Source organism: Triturus cristatus, chromosome 2_1, assembly GCF_964204655.1.
Source record: "Triturus cristatus chromosome 2_1, aTriCri1.1, whole genome shotgun sequence".
Classification (NCBI taxonomy): domain Eukaryota; kingdom Metazoa; phylum Chordata; class Amphibia; order Caudata; family Salamandridae; genus Triturus; species Triturus cristatus.
Genome location: NC_140581.1, coordinates 172,609,087 through 172,630,384, shown reverse-complemented (window position 1 = coordinate 172,630,384; position 21,298 = coordinate 172,609,087). Strand labels below are relative to the sequence as shown.

At 43.9% G+C, this 21,298-nt stretch overlaps 1 protein-coding gene across 1 annotated transcript in view; it reads right to left on the bottom strand.

The window, feature by feature from the left end:
* Positions 1–2,965: 2,965 nt before the first annotated feature.
* The window catches only part of HAUS1 (HAUS augmin like complex subunit 1), a 284,053-nt gene continuing 265,720 nt past the window's right edge, over positions 2,966–21,298 (bottom strand). The window contains exon 9 of the mRNA XM_085640696.1: positions 2,966–3,251. Within this exon, the coding sequence (XP_085496822.1) occupies positions 3,168–3,251 (84 nt within the window). The 3' untranslated portion in view covers positions 2,966–3,167. The remainder of the gene's footprint in view (positions 3,252–21,298) is intronic.

Genomic DNA, 21,298 nt, shown 5'->3' with positions numbered 1-21,298 from the left:
TGAGGGCAACTGGAACCTGGTTCAAAATCCCTATATAGATAAATCAGACCACCCCCTATCGCACAAAGCCTCAAACAGGGGGCTTCTCAGAGACATGATGGCAGACTTTTCCTTGCTGGATCCTTGGAGACTCCTGCACCCCACAACACGATTACACTTCTAATTCCTGTGTACATGGAACCCATACACAAATTTCCATGCCTCACTTAAGCCATTTAATGGACGTTGCAATTGTTTGTACCCACAGGGGTTTCTGACGATGATGCTACATAGATCTGGCTAGAGATGAGGTCTTTGAGACTCCTACGAGTCAATGGAGACTAAACCGGTCTCATTCTAAACTTCCATGTCTAGCCTGGCCGACGAGGGGTGTTACCCTAAAACTGGTTCCAGGATGCTCGTTTCCGGTCCAGGGTGGACCTGGCTTGGCAGTTCAGGCTGGATTGTTCCCATGAGGAGCAGGGTCAAGACTGATTTGCATATGGCTAGGTCCTAACTGGGGTGGCATAGTGCGCAAAAGAATGATGGATTTAACCCAGATCTCTTGACTGGGGAGGAATGTTTGTTTCTTAAAGTATTCCGTCCATCATTTGTTGCCGCAGCACTATTTGAAGTGTTGCACAACTACTTTACACATTGCCTCGGATTTAAACAACGTGTCCATCTGGTTAATGAATTAACAAGATGGATACTGGATGAGCAGCAGTCAGGAGATCTCAATGGACATGTTTGGACTGACAGCATGAGAACGGGATATGAAACATTTATGTGAATTGTGCAGCACCTTGATAGACACAATTGAGGAATTAACAGTCTTCTGACTGAATCGTGATTTTGAGCCCTAATTTTGTCCATACGAACGAAACGCGTTGGCTGGGCTGCGTTGACTGCTTTTGATGGAAAAGCATTGATTGAAAATAAAAAAAATTGGATCCATTAAGAAACACAAGACTCCCAAGTGATTATTTTTTTAATGGACTGATGAGAATTAAAGAATGATTATTATTCTTTGAATTTTGGAAAGACAAATTAATGATGGACTTTTACATGCTCATTTTCTTCTAAAATTCAATTCTGACTATTCCAGGCCCCCACTGCAATAAGAATATCTTTGGCGGCTGGTATTAGTCATTTTTAATGTATACAGAATTAGAAAACAACTATTGTTGTGCTCATCTCCAAATTAAACAGCGCCACCTTGTGGCAGAATATACTCAGTGCTCAAATTAAGCACCGTTTGCTTTTCAGAAGACCCAAACATGGCGGGCCTGGATCAGGTGTGGGAAGGCCCAGGCGGCTTGGACTTTTAGGAGTGCCAGCCCCAGGAATCAACGCAATTCTGTTCTGAGGGGACGTGCAAGGCGAGCATGGGTTCAGTCTTGGGAGGGCTCTCTCTTGCATTATGTCCCTAATGGAGAGGCCATGGTCACCTGCCCCAGCCTATCAGTCGGGTCCTCCTGGGTGGAAGAGCCTGCCCCATGCCCAGTCCTCTTCGGGCAGCTGTGAACTGTTCTGCCAGCCAGCAAGGGAAGGGCTGACGCAATCCGAGGAACTCACTAAATCATCCAATCCATAGTAGCGCTAGAGACTGTGGACAAAGGGCAGGGATTTAATCAACACAAGCTTCTGACCTGTACTTACTAACAATTCGTTGTTCATGGGAAATAATTGCAATTCCTATTACAAACGGTGCTCAGCGGGTTACCTGCAGTTACTGGGAATTCTTTGTTCATGTGAAATTATTGCAATTTCAATCCCTATTACGCATGGGGTTCAGCGTGTTACTCAGTATCGTTGAAAGGTAGAAACACACTGACCTATTCAGAGAAGCATGTATGCAGCCCGGACAGCTAAGGGCACCACAGACCTGTTACTGCCCGATCTTGCATGGCTTAATGCCACTTGTCCTTCTAAGAAGTTGAATATTAACCGCACTGGGGGTCATGTAGCTAGTTTGCATGGAGGAGTCTCATTTGTTATCAGCATTAACTAGACAAATCACTCAAACTTAGAATGGCCAGGGACCACTACCAAGAGAATTGAGGAAGAGTTATCAATCAGTTAATCCTTTCCATGTCCGGGCGAGATTCTCATGTGGAATCAAATTCAGCCACAGACTCCACTTCTTGTGAAGCCCTTTCATTATTTATGTTTCACCTTTGAAACCATACTATTTCCGGAACCCAAAGACTTTGGTTTACCAGAAGATCATGGAAGAAACGCTGTCATATTTGTAGTCAGAGCAACGACAATATCTGATCATCTTTGAACCTCTGATTTTCATTCTTGATTAATGAAAATATTCTTGGCAAATGCTTTCCCTTTGGTATGCCATATGTTGGTCCAAGAATTTCACATCTAGCTGCACAATATGAAAGCCCTGGCGGTTCATCTTAATCAAGGCCCCATTTCTGAAAATCAGCAAAATAGAACCGTAGTCCTATTCCATTATTCCTAGCTGAAGTATTCAGGTGACCGACCCGCTTTGAAAACACTAATTTTTTTCAAAGTAAATGCTTTGGATCCCCAGGACACTCAGTCAAGAGCATCAAAGGGCTGCCGAGAGGTAGGGGCTAGGACAGGCAGTAGCTTGCCTTTAAGGATTTAAAGTATACACATTCCAATTACAGGGCTTTGAAAGAGTCCTGTATTATTTTTCTAACTATCTTTCTGAATTGGGAGTGAGTAATTTGCACAGCTTCTGTCTTCCTTGAATGTGGTCGCTGTTTCTCAGGCTTCATCTCCAGAATGGAACCTTGATTCCCCTTTACCTGTAGTCACCATTAAAGAAGTGCTCTGGGACAGTTTAAGAGCTGGAGAATTTTCATTTGTAAATAATTCAAGGTGGATCACATTGAGCAGTTTGTCTAGCAAATTATTGCGCTTTACACCAACCAAATATGTAATTTGTAGATATACAGTATATTGCTAAAATAATTAAGAAATAAGTTAGGCATTGTTAAAGTGAGTTGCATTATATATTTATTTACAAAATATTGCACATTGTGAAAATGAATTGAACTACATTATCCACTACATAGTATTTTTGCTGAAATGCCCCATACTATGGTGGCAAACATACATTAATTTAAAAGTATATAATCAGAATATTCATGTGTTAATATTAAACTGTCCCAAAAATAGATCCTATTCACTGGCGTTGCTCCTTAGTTAAATCGCCACTTGACTTGGTCAGGCAATGCACTCCCCATCATATCCACTTTTTCTGCAAGTTCAGCCTCAATGGCCTCCTAAAGGAAAAGAGAGAAGTCCAGCAGGAGTAAGAAAACTATGACATACCCAAATGATACTTGTGTTGTACATGCACACAGTACACACATTAACCATTCATGTAGAGATCACACATACATAAAGGATAAGTTACTTACCTGTAACACTAGTTCTCTTCCAGGGGTATCCTCATCAAAGTCATAAGCACATGAATATTACCGCCCATGCGCGGGGACCCCAGAAAACATAAAAATATATGTGAAAACAGGGTCGGGGGCCCCTGGAAAAATGGAGCCTTTCAAAAACATTTAATGGAGGGGGCATGACCCGCTTTAACGACCGCACCAGCCTAAGGATTTCCACGCCTAGATGGTGAGCGGGAGTAAAGAAAGTGAGATGAGAGAGGTGACATCTCCTCTTTGGCAACTCCGCTTTTCAAGAAATTATCAAACGCTGCAGTAGAAAATGCACTTGGCAACATGATTTTAACAGAATGCACCTTGCACAATGAAAAATGAGCTTTCGTGACATTTGCATTGAAACACACTATTAAGCAGAATTTAATTTTGCATCTTGCCACGTTTTGAATTGAATTCTATATATTGGTGCACTCTGGGGCCTGTAGTTGGGAAGATGGGCCATGTGACCACTGGGAGTTCATTATGCCACTTACCTGTGAACAAGGCGGGATATACGCCGAAACATGCAAGGAATCAATGGGTGGTTTTAAAACTGCAGCGCAGACGAATAAATGTCCAGCTTGAAAGTAAGACTGAGTTGGGCTTTGTATGTTTTTGCTGGTCAAGTCCAAACAACCGGATTCTCCGTTGCTGCTGCACAGAGCCCGCCCTGCAGGGTCGGGGGGGCCCCGGTAAAATGGAGCCTTTCAAAAAACCCATTATATATATATATATATATATATATATATTTTCCTGGGTTCCGCTACTCGTGCACTCTCCTGAATAAACTGAACGGACCACGAAATGTGCTTTCAGATGTTTATTTTAAGGTGCAAGTCTCGCCATAACGCGTTTCAGCCCCCCACAGGCCTAGATCACATGACAAGAGGTACGCGTTATCCGCCATGTTTTTAAAGTGAAATGTGCTCGAAATAAAAATCACATGTGCAAAAGCAAGCCATAGAGATAGAAGAAATATTACATTCTTAGTCCACTTTTGGTAGAACACATTTTCTTAACCATCCGATATTCGGGGATTAAAAACGCTCACTGCATCTATCAGTGACAATATTCACTGCATCTATACGTGACAAGTCCACTATCTGGTGATTAACAATCAAAATATAAATTTTAAGAGTTCATAGTTAGACAAATTTAAAATACAAGTCTTTTCATATTAAAGTCCTCAACCACGTTAATTGTAATGTCACATATAACGTGCCCAGATAGTATTGTATAAATATACATATGGCTATGTCATTTTGTTGTGTAGATGCCAGTAACAATGCGGCAGGATGAAGGCTTATGGGAAAGGCAGTACTGTACGCAAAGTAGTGGTGTCACTGGAGGGAACGAGGGCGCCACCCACATGGGGAAGGTACTCACCTGGGCTGCCTGAATCCATGCCACTCCCACCATGCTCTGTTCGCCTATCAGAGCGAAGCTGGCGCTACAAAGATCCGGACACAGACAACACTGGTTGTTTCAAAAGGCATCCGAAGAAGGAACTTATTCCGAAATGCATCATGCCTGTTCAATAAAGCTGCTGTTTTCCTGCAAGCCTGTGTGTGTGCCCGTTCCTTCTATTTGAGGGGACATGGTCGATATATATGCCCACCCGTGTAAATGAATCTATGATTTCCAGCAAGACCAGTGTGGCTCGTCTTCTTTCCGAGTGGAACTGTGGGGAGAATTTCTTTGATTGATATATATATATATATATATATATATATTACTTCGATTCCAATTCGGTGACAATACTCCGCCGAACAAAACAGGACACAGACCCAAAGTAAGTGCTCAATTTGTTGTTTACTCCTTCATCGCCATGACGCGTTTCAGCTCGTCAAAGCCTTGTTCACATGACATGTCGGAGCCAATCCGTGTAAGTTATTTAAAGTGCAAATACAATTACGTAGCCACATCACATGATTTGAAAGCCATGGAAATAGAAACAGTAAAATTGCCAAAATAGAGCCTTAAAACCAAGTTGCGACTAAAATGTAAATAAAATACTCATTTTGATACCAAACCTTCTGTTGCTAATGAATAATTGTAAAATACGTATTATCTGCAACCAGACAGGTATAGTTGGCTATGAGGAAATTAAATGCAGAAAGTTACTCACATGATCTAATAACATGCCTAATATACATCGTATGCAAATGCATATACATATAATACTGAGATTTTCAAAAGGTATCGAAGGCAGTATATCAAATTAGTACCTTGTTGGAATAGGAAATTTGCAGGCATTACTGCATGGGCTTAGAAAGTGGATGGGCTTTCGTGTGGAATGGAAAGTGCCAACACCATTAAAAAGGGGGGGACAAAAAATAATATTAAAATAACAAAATTAATGAAAAATGTTTTGCTCGAGATGTGTAACAAAGTACGAATCTAGTGGCTAAGGTATATTATGTAAAACTCCAAGTTAAAATAACTGAGTTAGCCCATACGTAGGTTTGGCAAAGTGAATAAGGTGCGAAAAGTGCAAAGTGCCAGGACGGGAGAATGCAAAAATGCATTAACGGACCAGAGAGTGGAAATAAGTGATAGTCCGTTGGCATAAATGACGAAATTTAGAATATGCGGGAGGACAGGACAGAGTCACCTCCAAACATATATATTTTGATCAGAGACAAAGCTATAGCAGCAACAAGCACAAATTACCTCAAAGGACAATTAAAAATGTGCAAATATGCAATAAAAAGGTGTGAATAAAGTGCCTGGTGTCAACAAAAGACAAAGTCTTTTGGAAAAACGGAGTTAGGAGGGTAAGGCAATGGGAGGTGCAAATGATTAGCAAAAGATAAAATATGTATAAAATATGTATAAATATGTGCAAAATAGCAATTGTAAACAATTTTCCATTTGACAATAAATATATATACCTTAATAATAAATAGTCATAAATATGAATAAATAAATAAATAAATAAATACATAAAATCTTTACATCCCTGATCTCCCTCTCCTAAAACAGTTCCAGGACCAGATATTTGACCATGAATGAATTATATACAAATGCACATAAATTGACTACATCTAAATCGTAACCCCATGAAGATGTTTAGGTCAAGCATTAAGAGAGAATGTCATACACCACTGGAGTCTTATAAGGAGTCCTTAACATAGTTACAGACATGTATAAAAATCTTCCGTGGCATTCAAACCCCCTGGTGACTTGGTATCAAGCTGAATAATATATCTAGTCTCCAGTTGTCTCAATTTATGGTCCCTGTCACCACCCCGCCTGCTAGGGGGTATACTGTCAATCACATAGTAGCTCAGGTTTTTGATGTCTGATTGATGGAATTCTTTAAAATGCCGAGCTACCGGATATGTATTGTCCTGATGAGTTATTGCTCGAAGATGTTGTAAAACTCTTTTGTGAACCTGAAGTTTGGTGCTTCCAATATATCTAAGGTCACAAGGGCACGTGAGAACATAAATAGCATATTCGGTTTTACATGCGAGTAATTTTTGTATTTTGTACTCTGTCACAAAATGGGGTGGTGTAGGTCTCGGTGTTTTTGCCATGAATACATGCTTTGCACGTTTTACATTTAAAAAAGCCTTTGTGCGTCTGTAGCCATGTAGTACTCTCAATAATTTCAGGGTTAGTGGTGACTAAACTATCCCTCATGGATGGTGCTTTGCTGTACGTAATGGACACACGTTGCGGCAGCAAAGGTCCTATTACTGGATCATTAAGTACCAGTGGCCAGTTGTTTTGTACTATCTTATGAATGGCTTTGTGTTGGCGACTGTAACCTAAAATCAAACGAAATTCTGGGGCTACAGGGCAAGTGGCAGACATGGAAAGGGAAGCTGGAGGTGTCTGTTTGTCTTTTAACAGGCTGTCCCGAGAACACCTCATGGATTTAGAGATCGCCTGTGAGACAATGTTGGGAGCATACCCTCGAGCGAGGAATCTCTTTGCTCTCCGATTGGGCTTTATGTAAATCCACCTCATTGCTGCATATGCGTCTTAAACGAAGCATCTCACCGTAAGGTATGCTATTTATCAAGTGCTTAGGGTGAGAGCTCTGGGCATGCAAGGTGGAATTGCCAGCTGTCTTTTTTCTGTGAAGGCGTGTCTCTAATGCATTGTCTTGAATATAGATTTGGGTGTCTAGAAATTCAACCTCAATTTCACTGATGGTGGCAGTAAATTTCAAATTCAAAAGATTGTGATTGATACCAGACACAAAATTAGAGGCTTGTTCTTTGGTACCCCGCCAGATAACAAAAAGATCATCAATATAACGAAGCCATTTGATGATATGGCTTTCAACAATGTACTTGTGTTCAGTTTTGAGTACCAGCTCCTCCCACCACCCCATGTGAAGACATGCGTAGCTGGGGGAGAAGCTGGCACCCATCGCTACACCCTGAATTTGCTGGTACAGTAAGTTATTAAACATAAAAATGTTGTTGTACAGACAATATTCCATCATTGATATAATCATATCGCTATGTTGCAGATCATATGAAGGATTTTTTGCCAAGTAGTACTGGACTGCATTGATGCCATCAGTGTGTTGGATGCTGGTATAGAGCGAAGATACATCTAGAGTCATTAGTAAATAATCTTGTTGCCACTTTACATCCTTTGTTTTCCTGATGAAGTCACCTGTGTTACGCACGTATGACATGGTTTTGTAAAAAATAGTCAACATAGATAGATGTATTTTCCAGTAATCCATCCTTGGCTGTAATGATCGGACGACCTGGCGGTTTGTCTCTATTCTTATGAATTTTAGGAATAAAATAGATAGATGGAGTTGTAGGATTGTCTTTCTTGAGGAATCTATATTCATCTTCGCTGATAAGGTCTTTTCCTTTCCAAATTGCCAATTTTTTGTAAAATTTAGAGTAAGTGTCTTTAAGAAGTGCTGTGCTGCTGCGACTATAGCATTGTCGATCATTTAGCTGGCTAAATGCCTCTTTTTTGTATTCCTCCTGGGGCCAAAGGACAATATTGCCACCCTTGTCGCTGTTGCGTATAACAATATTTTTATTTTTTTGAAGTTTTTGAATCAGGTTCGAATACTGCTGGTCTTGTTTGTTATATTTTTTCTTAGTATTCAACATTGATTTATTTAGTTTATATATATATATATAACCTATTGGCGGTCGCCAGTAGGTAGTTATAGTTAGGACCTATTTACCATAGGAAATTCACAACATTCTATTGCCAATAAGGATTAGTTACTTACCTGTAATCCTAGTTCTCTTCCAGGGGTATCCTCATCAAATTCATAAGCACTAGAATATTCCCGCCCATGTGCGGGACCCCGGAAACACAATCATATATGTGACAAACATATGTATCTCTATCTATCTATCTCTCTCTCTCTCTCTATATCTCCCTATTTATATCTATCTATATCTATATCTCTCTCTATCTATCTATCTATCTATCTATCTATCTATCTATCTCTCTCTCTCTATCTCTCTCTCTCTATCTATCTCTCTCTCTCTATCTATCTCTCTCTCTCTATCTATCTCTCTCTCTCTATCTATCTCTCTCTCTATCTATCTATCTCTCTCTATCTATCTCTCTCTATATATATATATATATATATATATATATATATATATATATATATATTCGCTGAAAAAACCATAGGTTTCACACACGTTATAGTTAGGAATTAGCATTTAAAAAACCTTGCAAATTCACTTAAAAAACCATAGGTTTCACACATGTTATAGTTGGGTGGACATTTCACTCGTATAAAACCAATGAAATTCCCCCGTTATAGTTAGTTCAGATAACTATTACGTTACCCTAGCACGTTAGGGTGCGCGCATGGTGCGCGGCTATAGATATTTATGTACTTTAATTGCAATTTTCTCAGTCACTACTGAACAGATTGACTCCATATATGCAAAAGGCACATCCCTGACCTGAGGACTACCTCTTTGCCAAATTTCAAGTAATTCTGTTCAGTCGTTCGGGCTGTACCTTCGACTAAAGGTCCTATAGGAAAATGCATGGGGAAAACGCGTTTTGGGTCCCCCCTTTTTTCCGCGGCCCCCGCTTGACTAATCCCCCCGAGACTTTCAGGGTAGGAGCTGAGCGGAGCGCCCCATTAGTTTTGAAAATTTCGCGAGGATTCGTCAACCGGCGCCAAAGTTATTCAAAATAGAATTTTCTATGCAAACACGGTCCTAACTATAACTATCTACTGGCGACCGCCAGTAGATAATATATCTATCTCTTCATATCTATCTCTCTATATCTATCTCTCTATCTATGAATAATGCTGTAAGGACTCCCCTGTATGTCAAACAATACATTAAAAACCAGGGAAAAACAACAGCAAAGCATGTTTGGAAACTGTTTGAATACTTAGCACAATCTCTCAGATAGGACTGAAAGCATTGACAGCTCACAGGCTGCATTGCAGAAAAAACAGCCTAGAAAGGCTGAAAAGCTAACTCATAGCAACATAGAAATAAACTGGCACCGTGCCTTTAAGGCAGCCATGACCCCTAGCTTCCCATCATGCCTCAGGGGTGACAGTTAGGTCAGTTGTTCTTTGGGGTGACTCAAAAGCCATGACACAGAGTTGACAATTCCTTAAAAACAAGGTTCCTTTGCCCGGGGAGGCGGTAGGGTTGCTTTTGACTTTGATGAGGATACCTCTGGAAGAGAACTAGGATTACAGGTAAATAACTAATCCTTCTCTTCCAGGGGATCCTCATCAATAGTAATAAGCACTAGAATAGAATAGCGAGCCTCACCTCTTCCACCTGCGGCAAATGGAAAAAACAATTAATAATCAAGCTCAGATAACTAAACTTGAAAACCCAGATATCTTATTATCTGAACAGATTCCTCAAGGAGGCTTGGCCTACTTGAGTATCCGCCCTGGAATCGGATTCAAGACAATAATGCCATGTGAAAGTGTGTACCGATCTCCAGGTTGCTGCCTTGCAAATCTCTGCCATTGGAACATCATGCAAGAAAGCTATTGTAGCCGCTTTTCCCCTAGTGGAGTGTGCTTTAGGCGACAACAATAGGGGTTTATTTGCCAACTGGTAGGCCAATTTTATACAGGACACTATCCATCTTGAAATTGACCTTTTGGAAGCTGGAAAGCCTGTCCTCATGGAACCATAATTTAAGAAGAATTGATCTGATTTCCTTATGTCCTTCGTTCCCTCCAAATAGAACTTGAGCACTCTCTTAAGGTCTAAGGAGTGGAGTGACCTCTCCGCAGTAGTAGCGGGATTGGGAAAAAAGGACGGTAGGGAGATTGACTGGTTAACATGAAAATCAGATACAAGCTTTGGCAAAAAAGCAGGGTGAGTCCTTAACACTACCCTGTTGTGGTGAAAAACAGTATATGGCTCTTTGGCACACAGCGCTTGGATCTCACTTACTCTGTACGCTGATGTTATTGCCACTAGGAAAGCGGTCTTCCATGTCAAGTGCTGCAACGTGGCCTTATGGATGGGCTCAAAAGGAGGACCCATCAATCTAGAAAGAACTAGATTCAACTCCCAAGGAGGAGAAGGAGGCCGAAAAGGGGGATACACCTTCTTCAACCCCTGTAGGAAATCCTTAACCACCTGTAGTTGAAAAAAGGAAGGCTGGTTGGGAGACTTTCTGTAGGCCGTAATGGCAGCTAAGTGCACCCTGATCGAGGTATACTTTAAACCTGCTTTGGCTAAGTAAAGGAGGTAGGGAAGAATTACCTCCTCCTGCCCTGTTGTAGGATTAAAATGATTACGTGTGCACCACAAGTAGAATCTCTTCCACTTAAGAGTATGACGCCCTCGTGGAAGGTCTCTTTGCCTCTTTAAGGATGTGCATACCGTCCTGCGGTAGATTCAAGTGTACATATTGCAGGACCTCAGGAGCCATACTGCCAAGTTCAGTGAGGGAAGGTTGGGATGGAGAATCTTCCCGTCCATCTTGGTCAGCAGGTCCGATCTGTAAGGTAGTCTCTTGTGGGTGCGTACCGACAACTGCAACAGGTCCGGGTACGACGACTGCAACAGGTCCGGGTACCACCACTGACCAGGCCAGTCCGGAGCTATCAAGATCATCGTCATGTTGGACCGGATGAGCTTGGACACCACCTTCGGGATTAGAGGCAGGGGAGGAAAGGCGTATGCAAATTTTCCGGACCAATCCATCAAAAGCGTATTCCCCCTCGTCCATCAAAAGCACATTCCCCCTCGTCCCTGGTCCATCAAAAGCACATTCCCCCTCGTCCCTGGTCCATCAAAAGCGCATTCCCCCTCGTCCCTGGACAGTGGAACCTGGATGCGAAGGCGTAGCATTTTTTGTTTTGGTCGTCTGCAAACAAATCTATGGAAGGTTGACCCCACTGATGGAAAATATCCGCCACCACCTCGTCGTTTAGCACCCAGTCTGGCTGATCTTCGAAGTGCCGACTGAGTGCGTCTGCTCGCACATTTCTCTTTCCTGGAAGATGCACCGCTGTGATGGGGAGGCCTCGGGCTAGAAGCCAGTGCCAGATCGTTTGAGCCTCCAGCGAGAGCGGGCGAGAGTGCGTACCAACCTGTTTGTTGAGGTAATACATGGTGGTCGTGTTGTCTGTTTGGATCAGGATCGAGTTGGACGTGATTGAGGCTGAAAAGCTTTCAGAGCTAGATGGACTGCCCGCAGCTCTAACATGTTTATATGATAGGACTGCTCCTTGATGGACCACCGGCCCTGCATCTGTAGGCAATCCATGTGTGCCCCCCATCTTTGCAGGGATGCATCCTTACCAAGGACTGTGCCGGAACTGGTTGATGGAAGGGGACTCCCACCAAGAGGTTCTTCGGTCGAGTCCACCATAGAATGGACTACTTTGCTGCTTGGAAGAGAACAATACGGTCTTCCCATTGACCCAATGCTTGGTCCCACTTGACCTCTAGATCCTGTTGCAAAGGTCTCATTCTCAGCCTGGTGTTGGGAATGAGAAATATGCAAGAACCCTAGTAGAGATGCCACTTGCCGGACCGTTGGATGAGCTGTCTGGAGAAGAGCTTCGCATTTCTGCTGCATCGAAGAAAGCCTCTCCTCCGAAGGAAACGCTCTTCCTATGTTTGAATCCAGAGTGGAGCCCAAATAATGGATCGTCTGGGTAGGCCGGTGAACCGATTTTTCCATGTTCACATGAACACCCAGCCTGCGGAGCAGATTCAGACAAACTTGAAAATCGCTCCTTACTTGCTGAGGTGATGGCCCTTTCAGGAGCCAATGTTCTAAGTAAGGGTAAACAAACAGACCCTTTCTGTACAGAGCCGCCGCCGCCACCACTGCCATGCACTTGGTAAAGACTCGTGGGGCAGATTTCAGCCCTAAGGGCAAGACCTAGACTGGTAGTGCTTGCTTCCCACCACGAATCGTAGGTATTTGCGATGACGTGGAACGATAAGTATGTGGAAGTACGCATCTTGGAGGTCCATCGAACACATCCAATCTCCTGCTCGCAGATGTGGACATATTTGATGAAGCGCCAACATGCGAAACTTCTCCTTCAAGATGACTTTGTTCAGCAATCGAAGGTCCAGGATAGGTCTCAATTTGTGCTCTTAATCTCTTTTTGGAATAAACTCCCTTCCCTTGCTAAGCAGGAGGAACCTCTTCTATGGCCTTTTTTCGCAGAAGGGTTACCACTTCCTGTCGAAGTAACTTTAGCTGGTGAGGACGAGATCTTTTCGGAGAAATGTCTTTTGGAGACACACGGAAACGTAGTGCGTATACATTGTGTAGTATACTGAGCACCCAACAATCTTTTGTTATGCTGCACCACTCTCTCAGATGATGTGAAATACTTCCTCCCACTGGAGTGGGCAACGGCGCCAGAGGAAGCTCTTGTTCATTGCTTCCCTGCTGATCTAGCCGTGGCGGAGGACTGCTGCGGATGACCTCCTCTACCTCGGTTTGACTTACTGCTTTAGAACTGCGACTTGCCTTGGTTTTTGTTTTGGGACCACTGAGGGGTTTGAAACCTCTGTTGGTAGCTCTTGCGCTGGTTGGGTCTGTATCTCCGCTTGAACTCTTTTTCTTATCTAATCCCACAGCCTTGAGGGTGTCTAACTCTGCTTTCATCCTAGCCACCTCCTCACCGGTGTGGGTGCCAAACAGGGAGGAGCCAGAACAAGGAAGGTTAAGGATCCTCTGTTGCGCATCAGGTTTAAGAGCTGTTAGTCTTAACCAGGCAGACCTCCTAGCGCAAATCCCATGCGCATAAGAATGCGCTGACAGCATAGCACCATCGCTGCCGTGCTAATCACTTGGTTGGCTACAAGGGATCCTTCTTTGATAACCTCCTCAAAATCCCTTTGATCTTCTTTTGGTAGCTTTTCCTTGAAACAGTCCAAGGAGTCCCATAAGGCTCTGTCGTAGCGGCCTAATAAGGCTGCTGCGCTAGATACTTTTAGCGATGATGCTGCAGACCCGCAAACTTTCCGTCCCCAAGAGTCCTGGGACCTACTTTATTTGTCCGGGGGGACTGACGAAGATGCAGTTACTGCATGCGTATTTCATGCCGCCGCGATAACAGAGTCCGCAGGCGGATCTGATTTCAAGAACACAGGGTCTGATTCTGCAGGCTTGTATTTCTTCTGAATTGTAGCTGGTGCAGCTTTTATTGTAGTTGGAGCTAGGAAAATGTCTATCACCGGTTCCAGAAGCCCAGGAACCAGAGGTAGCAATGGTCGAGACGCAGATCTCCGATGTAGTGTCTCAAATATTACCGTTGTTGCAACCTGAGGAACCGACATTTCAATGTTTAGCTTCTGAGCCCCCCTCTGAAGCACATCATGGTACGTATTTATGTCATCTATCGGAGACACTATTGATTGAGGGCTATCCGATAGAGTGGGTGAATAGTCCCTTTTAGAGGAGCGGGTGGAGGAGGAAGACCATGTAGGAGACCTTCTCCTTTTGTGATGGGGAATAGAAGAAGGTCTGCACTCCCGCGATCTGCCAGTACGGTCTTTACGTCTAGCTGAAGGTGATCTATCCACCTCTTGTACCAATCTTTGCAGAGGTGATCTGTGGAGCGGACTGGTGTATTCCTCCTCACGTCGTGATACTCCTGCCGGATTCTTACTCCAGTGATGGATGGGAAGAAGCCATTTTGGAGATAAGTGAACAGAAGGGGAAGCTCTCCTGTGTTGTGAAAGAGATCTTTGTTGCGATCTCTCTGAATGTCGCTCTGGGGATGCAGATGGTGAATGCTCCGTTGAATGGCGTCTCGAGGAATGAGAGGATGAGTGCCGTGACGCTGATTCCATCACTAAAACTACAGAACCTTCTCCAGACCTCACTAACGTGGGTCTCGACGTTGAGCATATGACCTGCTCTGACGGAGCTCTTCTTGACACCGACCTTGACCTCCTTCTCGACGTCGAAATCCGGCCAGGTGTTGGAACTGATCTCAACGTCGACTCTCTGTTCCTCGACGTAGAGTCTCTTGCAGATGCCGACGGAGTACTTCTGCGCCTCGATGCCGATCGTCGCCGGGTTGACGATGGCGGAGGGCTTCTGGTCCTCGACGCCGATCGTCGCCGGGTTGACGACGGCGGAGGGCTTCTGATCCTCGACGCCGATCGTCGCCGGGTTAACGACGGTGGAGGACTCCCTGCCTTCGACGCCGAACGTCAAGATGACAATGGCGGAGGACTTCTGCTCCTCGACGCCAATCGTCGCCGGGTTGACGACGTCGGAGGATTTCTGCTCCTCGACGCCGATTGTCGCCGAGTTGATGACAGCGGAGGTCCATGATTCTTAGACGTCGAATCAAGTGACACACCTGAATGTCGACGTTCTTTCTATGGCGAGTCCGCCGTCGAAGGTCTTCTCTTGGACGTATGTCCCACTCGTCGCAGGGTTGACGACGGAGGTTTTCTGTTCCTCGACGCCGATTGTCGCCGAGTTGACGACAGCGGAGGTCCATGATTCTTAGACGTCGAATGAAGTGACACACCTGAATGTCGACGTTCTTTCTATGGCGAGCCCGCCGTCGAAGGTCTTCTCTTGGACGTATGTTCCACCGGTGGTAGTTTTTTCGGCGCCGAGCCCGACGCTGAAGAGGAAGAGTGAGTTTTCTTGCTTCTAGAAGAAGATCTGGCCCTCTTAGAGCCTTTTCTCACCGGTGACCTGCCTCTGGAAGTTGTTTTCTCCTTCTCTGCCAGTCCTTACAGACGGATTCGTTCTCTGTCTTTTAGAGTTCTGTTAGATAAAGACTGGCAATGAGGGCAAGTCTTGGGGACATGGTCCTTAGGTAGACAAAGAATACAGACTGCATGAGAGTCTGACCTGGCCTTCTTTTTTCCACAAGAAGGGCAGGGGTCAAAAAGAGATAGCATTTTGGAGCAGGAAAAAATACCAAATTCTGTTAAAAAAAAGACAGAAACTTACTTCACAAGCTGAAAGACATCGAAGTAAGATAACATTTTCCAGAAAAACTGTAGCTTATTTCTGACAAAAATCAGAAAGAAGTGGAGCTGTGTAACCAGGATCCTGACTGAAGTAGCCGGAAAGAACAACTGACCTGTCACCCCTGAGGCATGATGGAAAGCTAGGGCTCATGGCTGCCTTAAAGGCACAGTGCCAGTTTATTTCAATGTTGCTATGAGTTAGCTTTTCAGCCTTTCTAGGCTATGTTTTTCTGCAATGCAGCCTGTGAGCTGTCAATGCTTTCAGTCCTATCTGTGAGATTGTGCTAAGCATTAAAACAGTTTGGAGTCCTTACAGCATTAGTCAGCTCTGGTTATGAAAGGCTGCATTATATATATATATATATATATATATATATATATATATATATATATATATATATATATATATATATCTCTCTCTCAAGGCCCGAGTGGGGGTCGAAACGCGTTATGGCGGACAGGCTTGACAAATAATTAAAATAAAGTAAATTTGATTGGCACCAACTTCTGGGTCCGCTCCTCGTCCTTTTCAACCCGAGTGAGGCAGTGACAAAAGGATATTATATATATATTTATATTATCTACTGGCGGTCGCCAGTAGATAGTTATAGTTAGGACCGTGTTTCCAAAGGAAATCCGCAACATTTTATTTGGAATAACTTTTGCGTCGATTGACAAATCCTCGCGAAATTTTCAAAATAGGTGGGGCGCTCCGCTCCTTCCCTGAAAGTCTCGGGGGGATTCGTCAAGCGGGGGCTGAGAAAAAGGGGGGGTCCCAAAACGCGTTTTCCCCATGCATTTTCCCATAGGACCTGAACAGAAAACCTTGAAATTTGGCAGAGAGGTAGTCCTCAGGTCAGGGATGTGCCTTTTGCAGGTCTGGTGTAAATCTGTTCAGTATTTTCTGAGAAAATAGCATTTAAAAGCATATATATATCTATCTATAGGCGCGCACCGTGCGCGTACGGTAAGCGCACCCTGCCGTGCACGAACGCAATTCTGATTGGTTGTTAGATCTTAGTAAACATTCGAATCGGTCGAAACCAGGAAGTGTCGGCCGCCATTTTGTCTCTCGCAGTCCGAGGGAGGTGAAAAATAAAGGTGGAGAACATGAAAAGGGGGCAGGGTGGACAGTTCCTGACCCCCTAGCCATTGTCAGGGGGTCCCCAAAGGACCCCCAAGGGCCATAAATGTTTTTAATATTTTTACGAAAAATCGCGGAGTACGCTTACCGTGCGCGCACGGTAGAAACGTGAAAATTACGCGAACGGCGTAACGTGGGCGCCCACAGAGTGCGCACGGTACCCGCACGGTGAAAAAACGTTAAAAAAAAAAATTACAATAATAATTACATAACTTAGCATTTAAAAAACCGTACAAATTCACTGAAAAAACCATAGGTTTCACACACGTTATAGTTAGGAATTAGCATTTAAAAAACCTTGCAAATTCACTTAAAAAACCATAGGTTTCACACATGTTATAGTTAGCTGGACATTTCCCTCGTAAAAAAACAATGAAATTCCCCCGTTATAGTTAGTAAAGGGAACTATAACTCACGCGACCGCAATCCACTGCTGATGACTTCAGATATTACATCACTGATGACATATGTGTCTTTCTGTAAAATAAATATTTATTAAATATGTATAGCTAAAGGTTAAAGGAAAGAAAAATGGGTAAATAAGTGAATAAATACAGTGATGTAATATCTGAAGTCATCAGCAGTGGATTGCGGTCGCGTGAGTTATAGTTCCCTTTACTAACTATAACGGAGGAATTTCATTGGTTTTTTACGAGGGAAATGTCCAGCTAACTAGAACATGTGTGAAACCTATGGTTTTTTAAGTGAATATATATATATATATATATATATATATATATATATATATATATATATATATATATATATATATATATATATATATATATATATATATATATATATATATATATATAGATAGATAGATAGATAGATATATGTTTGCCACATATAGGATTGTGTTTCCGGGGTCCAGCACATCGGCAGGAATATTCTAGTGCTTTTGACTATTGATGAGGATCCCCTGGAAGATAACTTTGGCGCCGGTTGATGATTCTTCGCAAAATTTTCAAAACTCGTGGGGCGCTTCGGTCCGCTCCCAACGTGAAAGTTTCGGGGTGATTCGGCAAGCGGGGGCAGAAAAAAAAGGGGGGTTCCAAAACTTGTTTTCCCCATGCAATTTTCCATAGGGAACTTTAGACACGGCTACAGCCCGAACTGCTGAACGGAATTACACCAAATTTGGCAAAGAGGTAGTTCTTGCTTCAGAAAGAACCCTTTTTGTTAAATGGTGTAAATCAGTTCAGTAGTTGCTGAGAAAATCAAAAGTAAAAACACATATATATCTATGGCTGCGGAGGATCCGCGCACCCTCCCGATCATGAGCTGTATGCTAATTGGCTGTCAACACGCCAAACCAGGTAGTGTTGGCAGCCATGTTGTGCCTCGGTAGAACCGAGGCACAAGAAATCAGTCATACAAGTGCGCAAAACGCAAAAAGGGGGCAGGGTAGAAACACCCTGACCCCCTGGGCCTGCTTAGGGGGTCCCACAAGATACCCCAGGGCCCCCAAAAATGTTTTTAAATGGGGAAAATCCTCGGAGGGTCCGCAGAAAAAAAACGAAGCGCGAACTCCCGCGCTTCGTTAGTACCTCCCCACTGAGTATTTAAATTTGGTGGTCCTTTAAGGACCTCCAAGCCCCGGGGACCACCACCCCCCGGGGATTTGCAAATGGGGGGGGGGGGGGGCGCCACGCGCGGAGCCCTTGATGGCCCTGGGGACCACCACCCCCCCCCCAGGGCCGGCTCCGGCAGTGTCCCGGGGTGCCCACCCCCACCCTCCAGTATGCGCCAGGGAGCTGCGTTGCAGAGGTGTTTTGAGGCCATGCCCCTTTTTACACCTCTCTGCAACGCAGCTCTGTGGCGCTTAATGGAGGTACCTGGTGGGCTAGTTGCACCCCAGGGACCCTCAGCATTCAAGGGGAGTTAATCCCCCAATTTAAAACACGCGACAGGGGCGCGTTTGCACAGTGGTGAAGGGAGTTGACATGTATGCAAACACACCCTGTGGCGCGGTTTAAGTTGGGGAATTAATTCCTCTTCAATCCTGAGGGTCCCTGGGGGCCAACTAGCGCACCAGGTACCTCCAGTAAGCACCACGGAGCTGCGTTGCAAAGTGTTGTAAAAAGGGGCGTGGCCTCTGAACACCTCTCTGCAACTCAGCTCTCTGGCGCATACTGGAGGTACCTGGTGAGCTAGTTGGCCCCGAAGGATCCCTCAGGATTGAAGAGGAATTAATTCCCCAACTTAAAACGCGCCACAAGGCGTGTGTGCAGACATGTCAACTCAGGCCTCGCCCCCTTTCTTCACCATTGTGAATACGCGCCCCCTGGCGAGTTGTAAGTTGGGGAATTAATTCCTCTTCAATACTGAGGGTCCCCGAGGACCAACTAGCCCACCAGGTACCTTCAGTATGCGCCAGGGAGCTGCGTTGCAGAGAGGTGTTCAGAGGCCAAGCCCCTTTTTACACCTCTGTGTAACACAGTTCTGTGATGCTTACTGGAGGTACCTAGTGGGCTAGTTTGAGCCTAGGTACCCTAAGGATTCAAGGGGACTTATTTAATTAAAACGGCCACAGGTCGCGTTTACACAGTGGTGAATGGAGGGGGTGGAGCCTGAGGTGACGTGTGCAAACACGCCCTGTGGCGCGTTTTAAGTTGGGGAATTAATAATGAGTGACTGTATAGGACTGTTGGTGAATGAGTGGAAGTGTGTGTAGATCTTGGAATTACTGAATAGGTGTGTTGTAAGTGGTATTGGTATGTCCATTGTTTTGAAAATGTTAGTTTCTATTTTTGAGTGTGTGTATTAAAGGTTATATTAGGGTGAGAGGAGGTCTGCCACTCTATCACAAGGATGATGTCATGAGTGATGTCATTTGAGATGTCATGAGTGATGTAATATGTGACGTCATCAGCAGTGCATTCCAGGCGCGCGAGTTATAGTTAGCTGAACTAACTAGAACGGGGGAATTTCAATGGTTTTGTACGAGTGAAATGTCCAACTAACTATAACATGCCTGAAACCTATGGTTTTTTCAGTGAATTTCTAAGGTTTTTTAAATGCTAATTCCTAACTATAACATGCCTGAAACCTATGGTTCTTCCAGTGTGTGTGTGTGTATATATATATATATAATATATATAAAATATATATATATATACACACACAAAAGAAAAGCAGGGAAATAATGCACATTTGAAAACTTCTTTAATGCACAGTAGATAACCATAATCCTGCAACGAGGGCATCGCCAGCCCGCAGGATGCATTGTAAAACCATTAGAATAGAAAGCTGAAAAGCTAACCCATAGAAACAACATAGAAAACTGGCACCGTGCCTTTAAGGCAGCCATGACCCCTGGCATGCCTCAGGGGTGACAGTTAGATTAGTTGTTCTTTGCGGATACCCGAAGGCCATGGCACAAAGAGACAACACTTTCCTCGAACATTTGCCCGGGGAGGCAGGAGGGTTGCTTATGACTTTGATGAGGATAACCCTGGAAGAGAACTAGGATTACAGGTAAGTAACTTATCCTTCTCTTCCAGGGGACCCTCATCAATAGTCATAAGCACATGAATCGAGTAGCAAGCCCATCCCCTCTTCCAGCAGACAAATGAGAACCATAACACAAGCAGAACACATTCAAATACAAAAAAAATTCCAATTGTTAGCATTGGAAGAAATTTCTGAAGGAGGCTTGGCATACTTGGGTATCTGCTCTGGAGTCAGAATCGAGACAATGTCTTGTGAATGTGTGTACCGATTTCCAAGTTGCTGCCGTGCAAATCTCGGCCATCGGTACATTGTGTAAGAAAGCTATTGTAGCTGCTTTACCCCTAGTGGAGTGGGCTTTAGGAAAAACCAATAAGGGTTTGTTTGCCAATTGATAAGCCAGCTTAATGCAGGACACTATCCACCTCGAGATGGAGCATTTGGAGGCTGGAAAACCTGTCCTAATTTGCTGCATAGTTTAGAAACAACAGGTCAGACTTTCTGATGGCCTTTGTTCTATTCAAATAGAATTTGAGAACCCTCTTAAGGTCTAAGGAGTGAAGAGACATTTCTGCTGGTGTAGCGGGATTAGGAAAAAAGGAGGGTAGCCTTATGAATGGGTTCGAAAGGAGGACCCATCAACTTGGATAGAACCAAATTCAACTCCCAAGGAGGTGAAGGAGCTCAGACAGGAGGGAAAACTTTCTTCAAACCCTGAAGGAAATCCTTGACCACCTGGAACTGAAAGAAATAAGGTTGGTTGGGAAACTTTCTGTAGGCTTTAATGGCCGCCAAATTAACTTAAGGATTTATACTTCAAACCTGATTTGGCTAAATAAGGATGATAAGGCAAGATTACCTCCTCT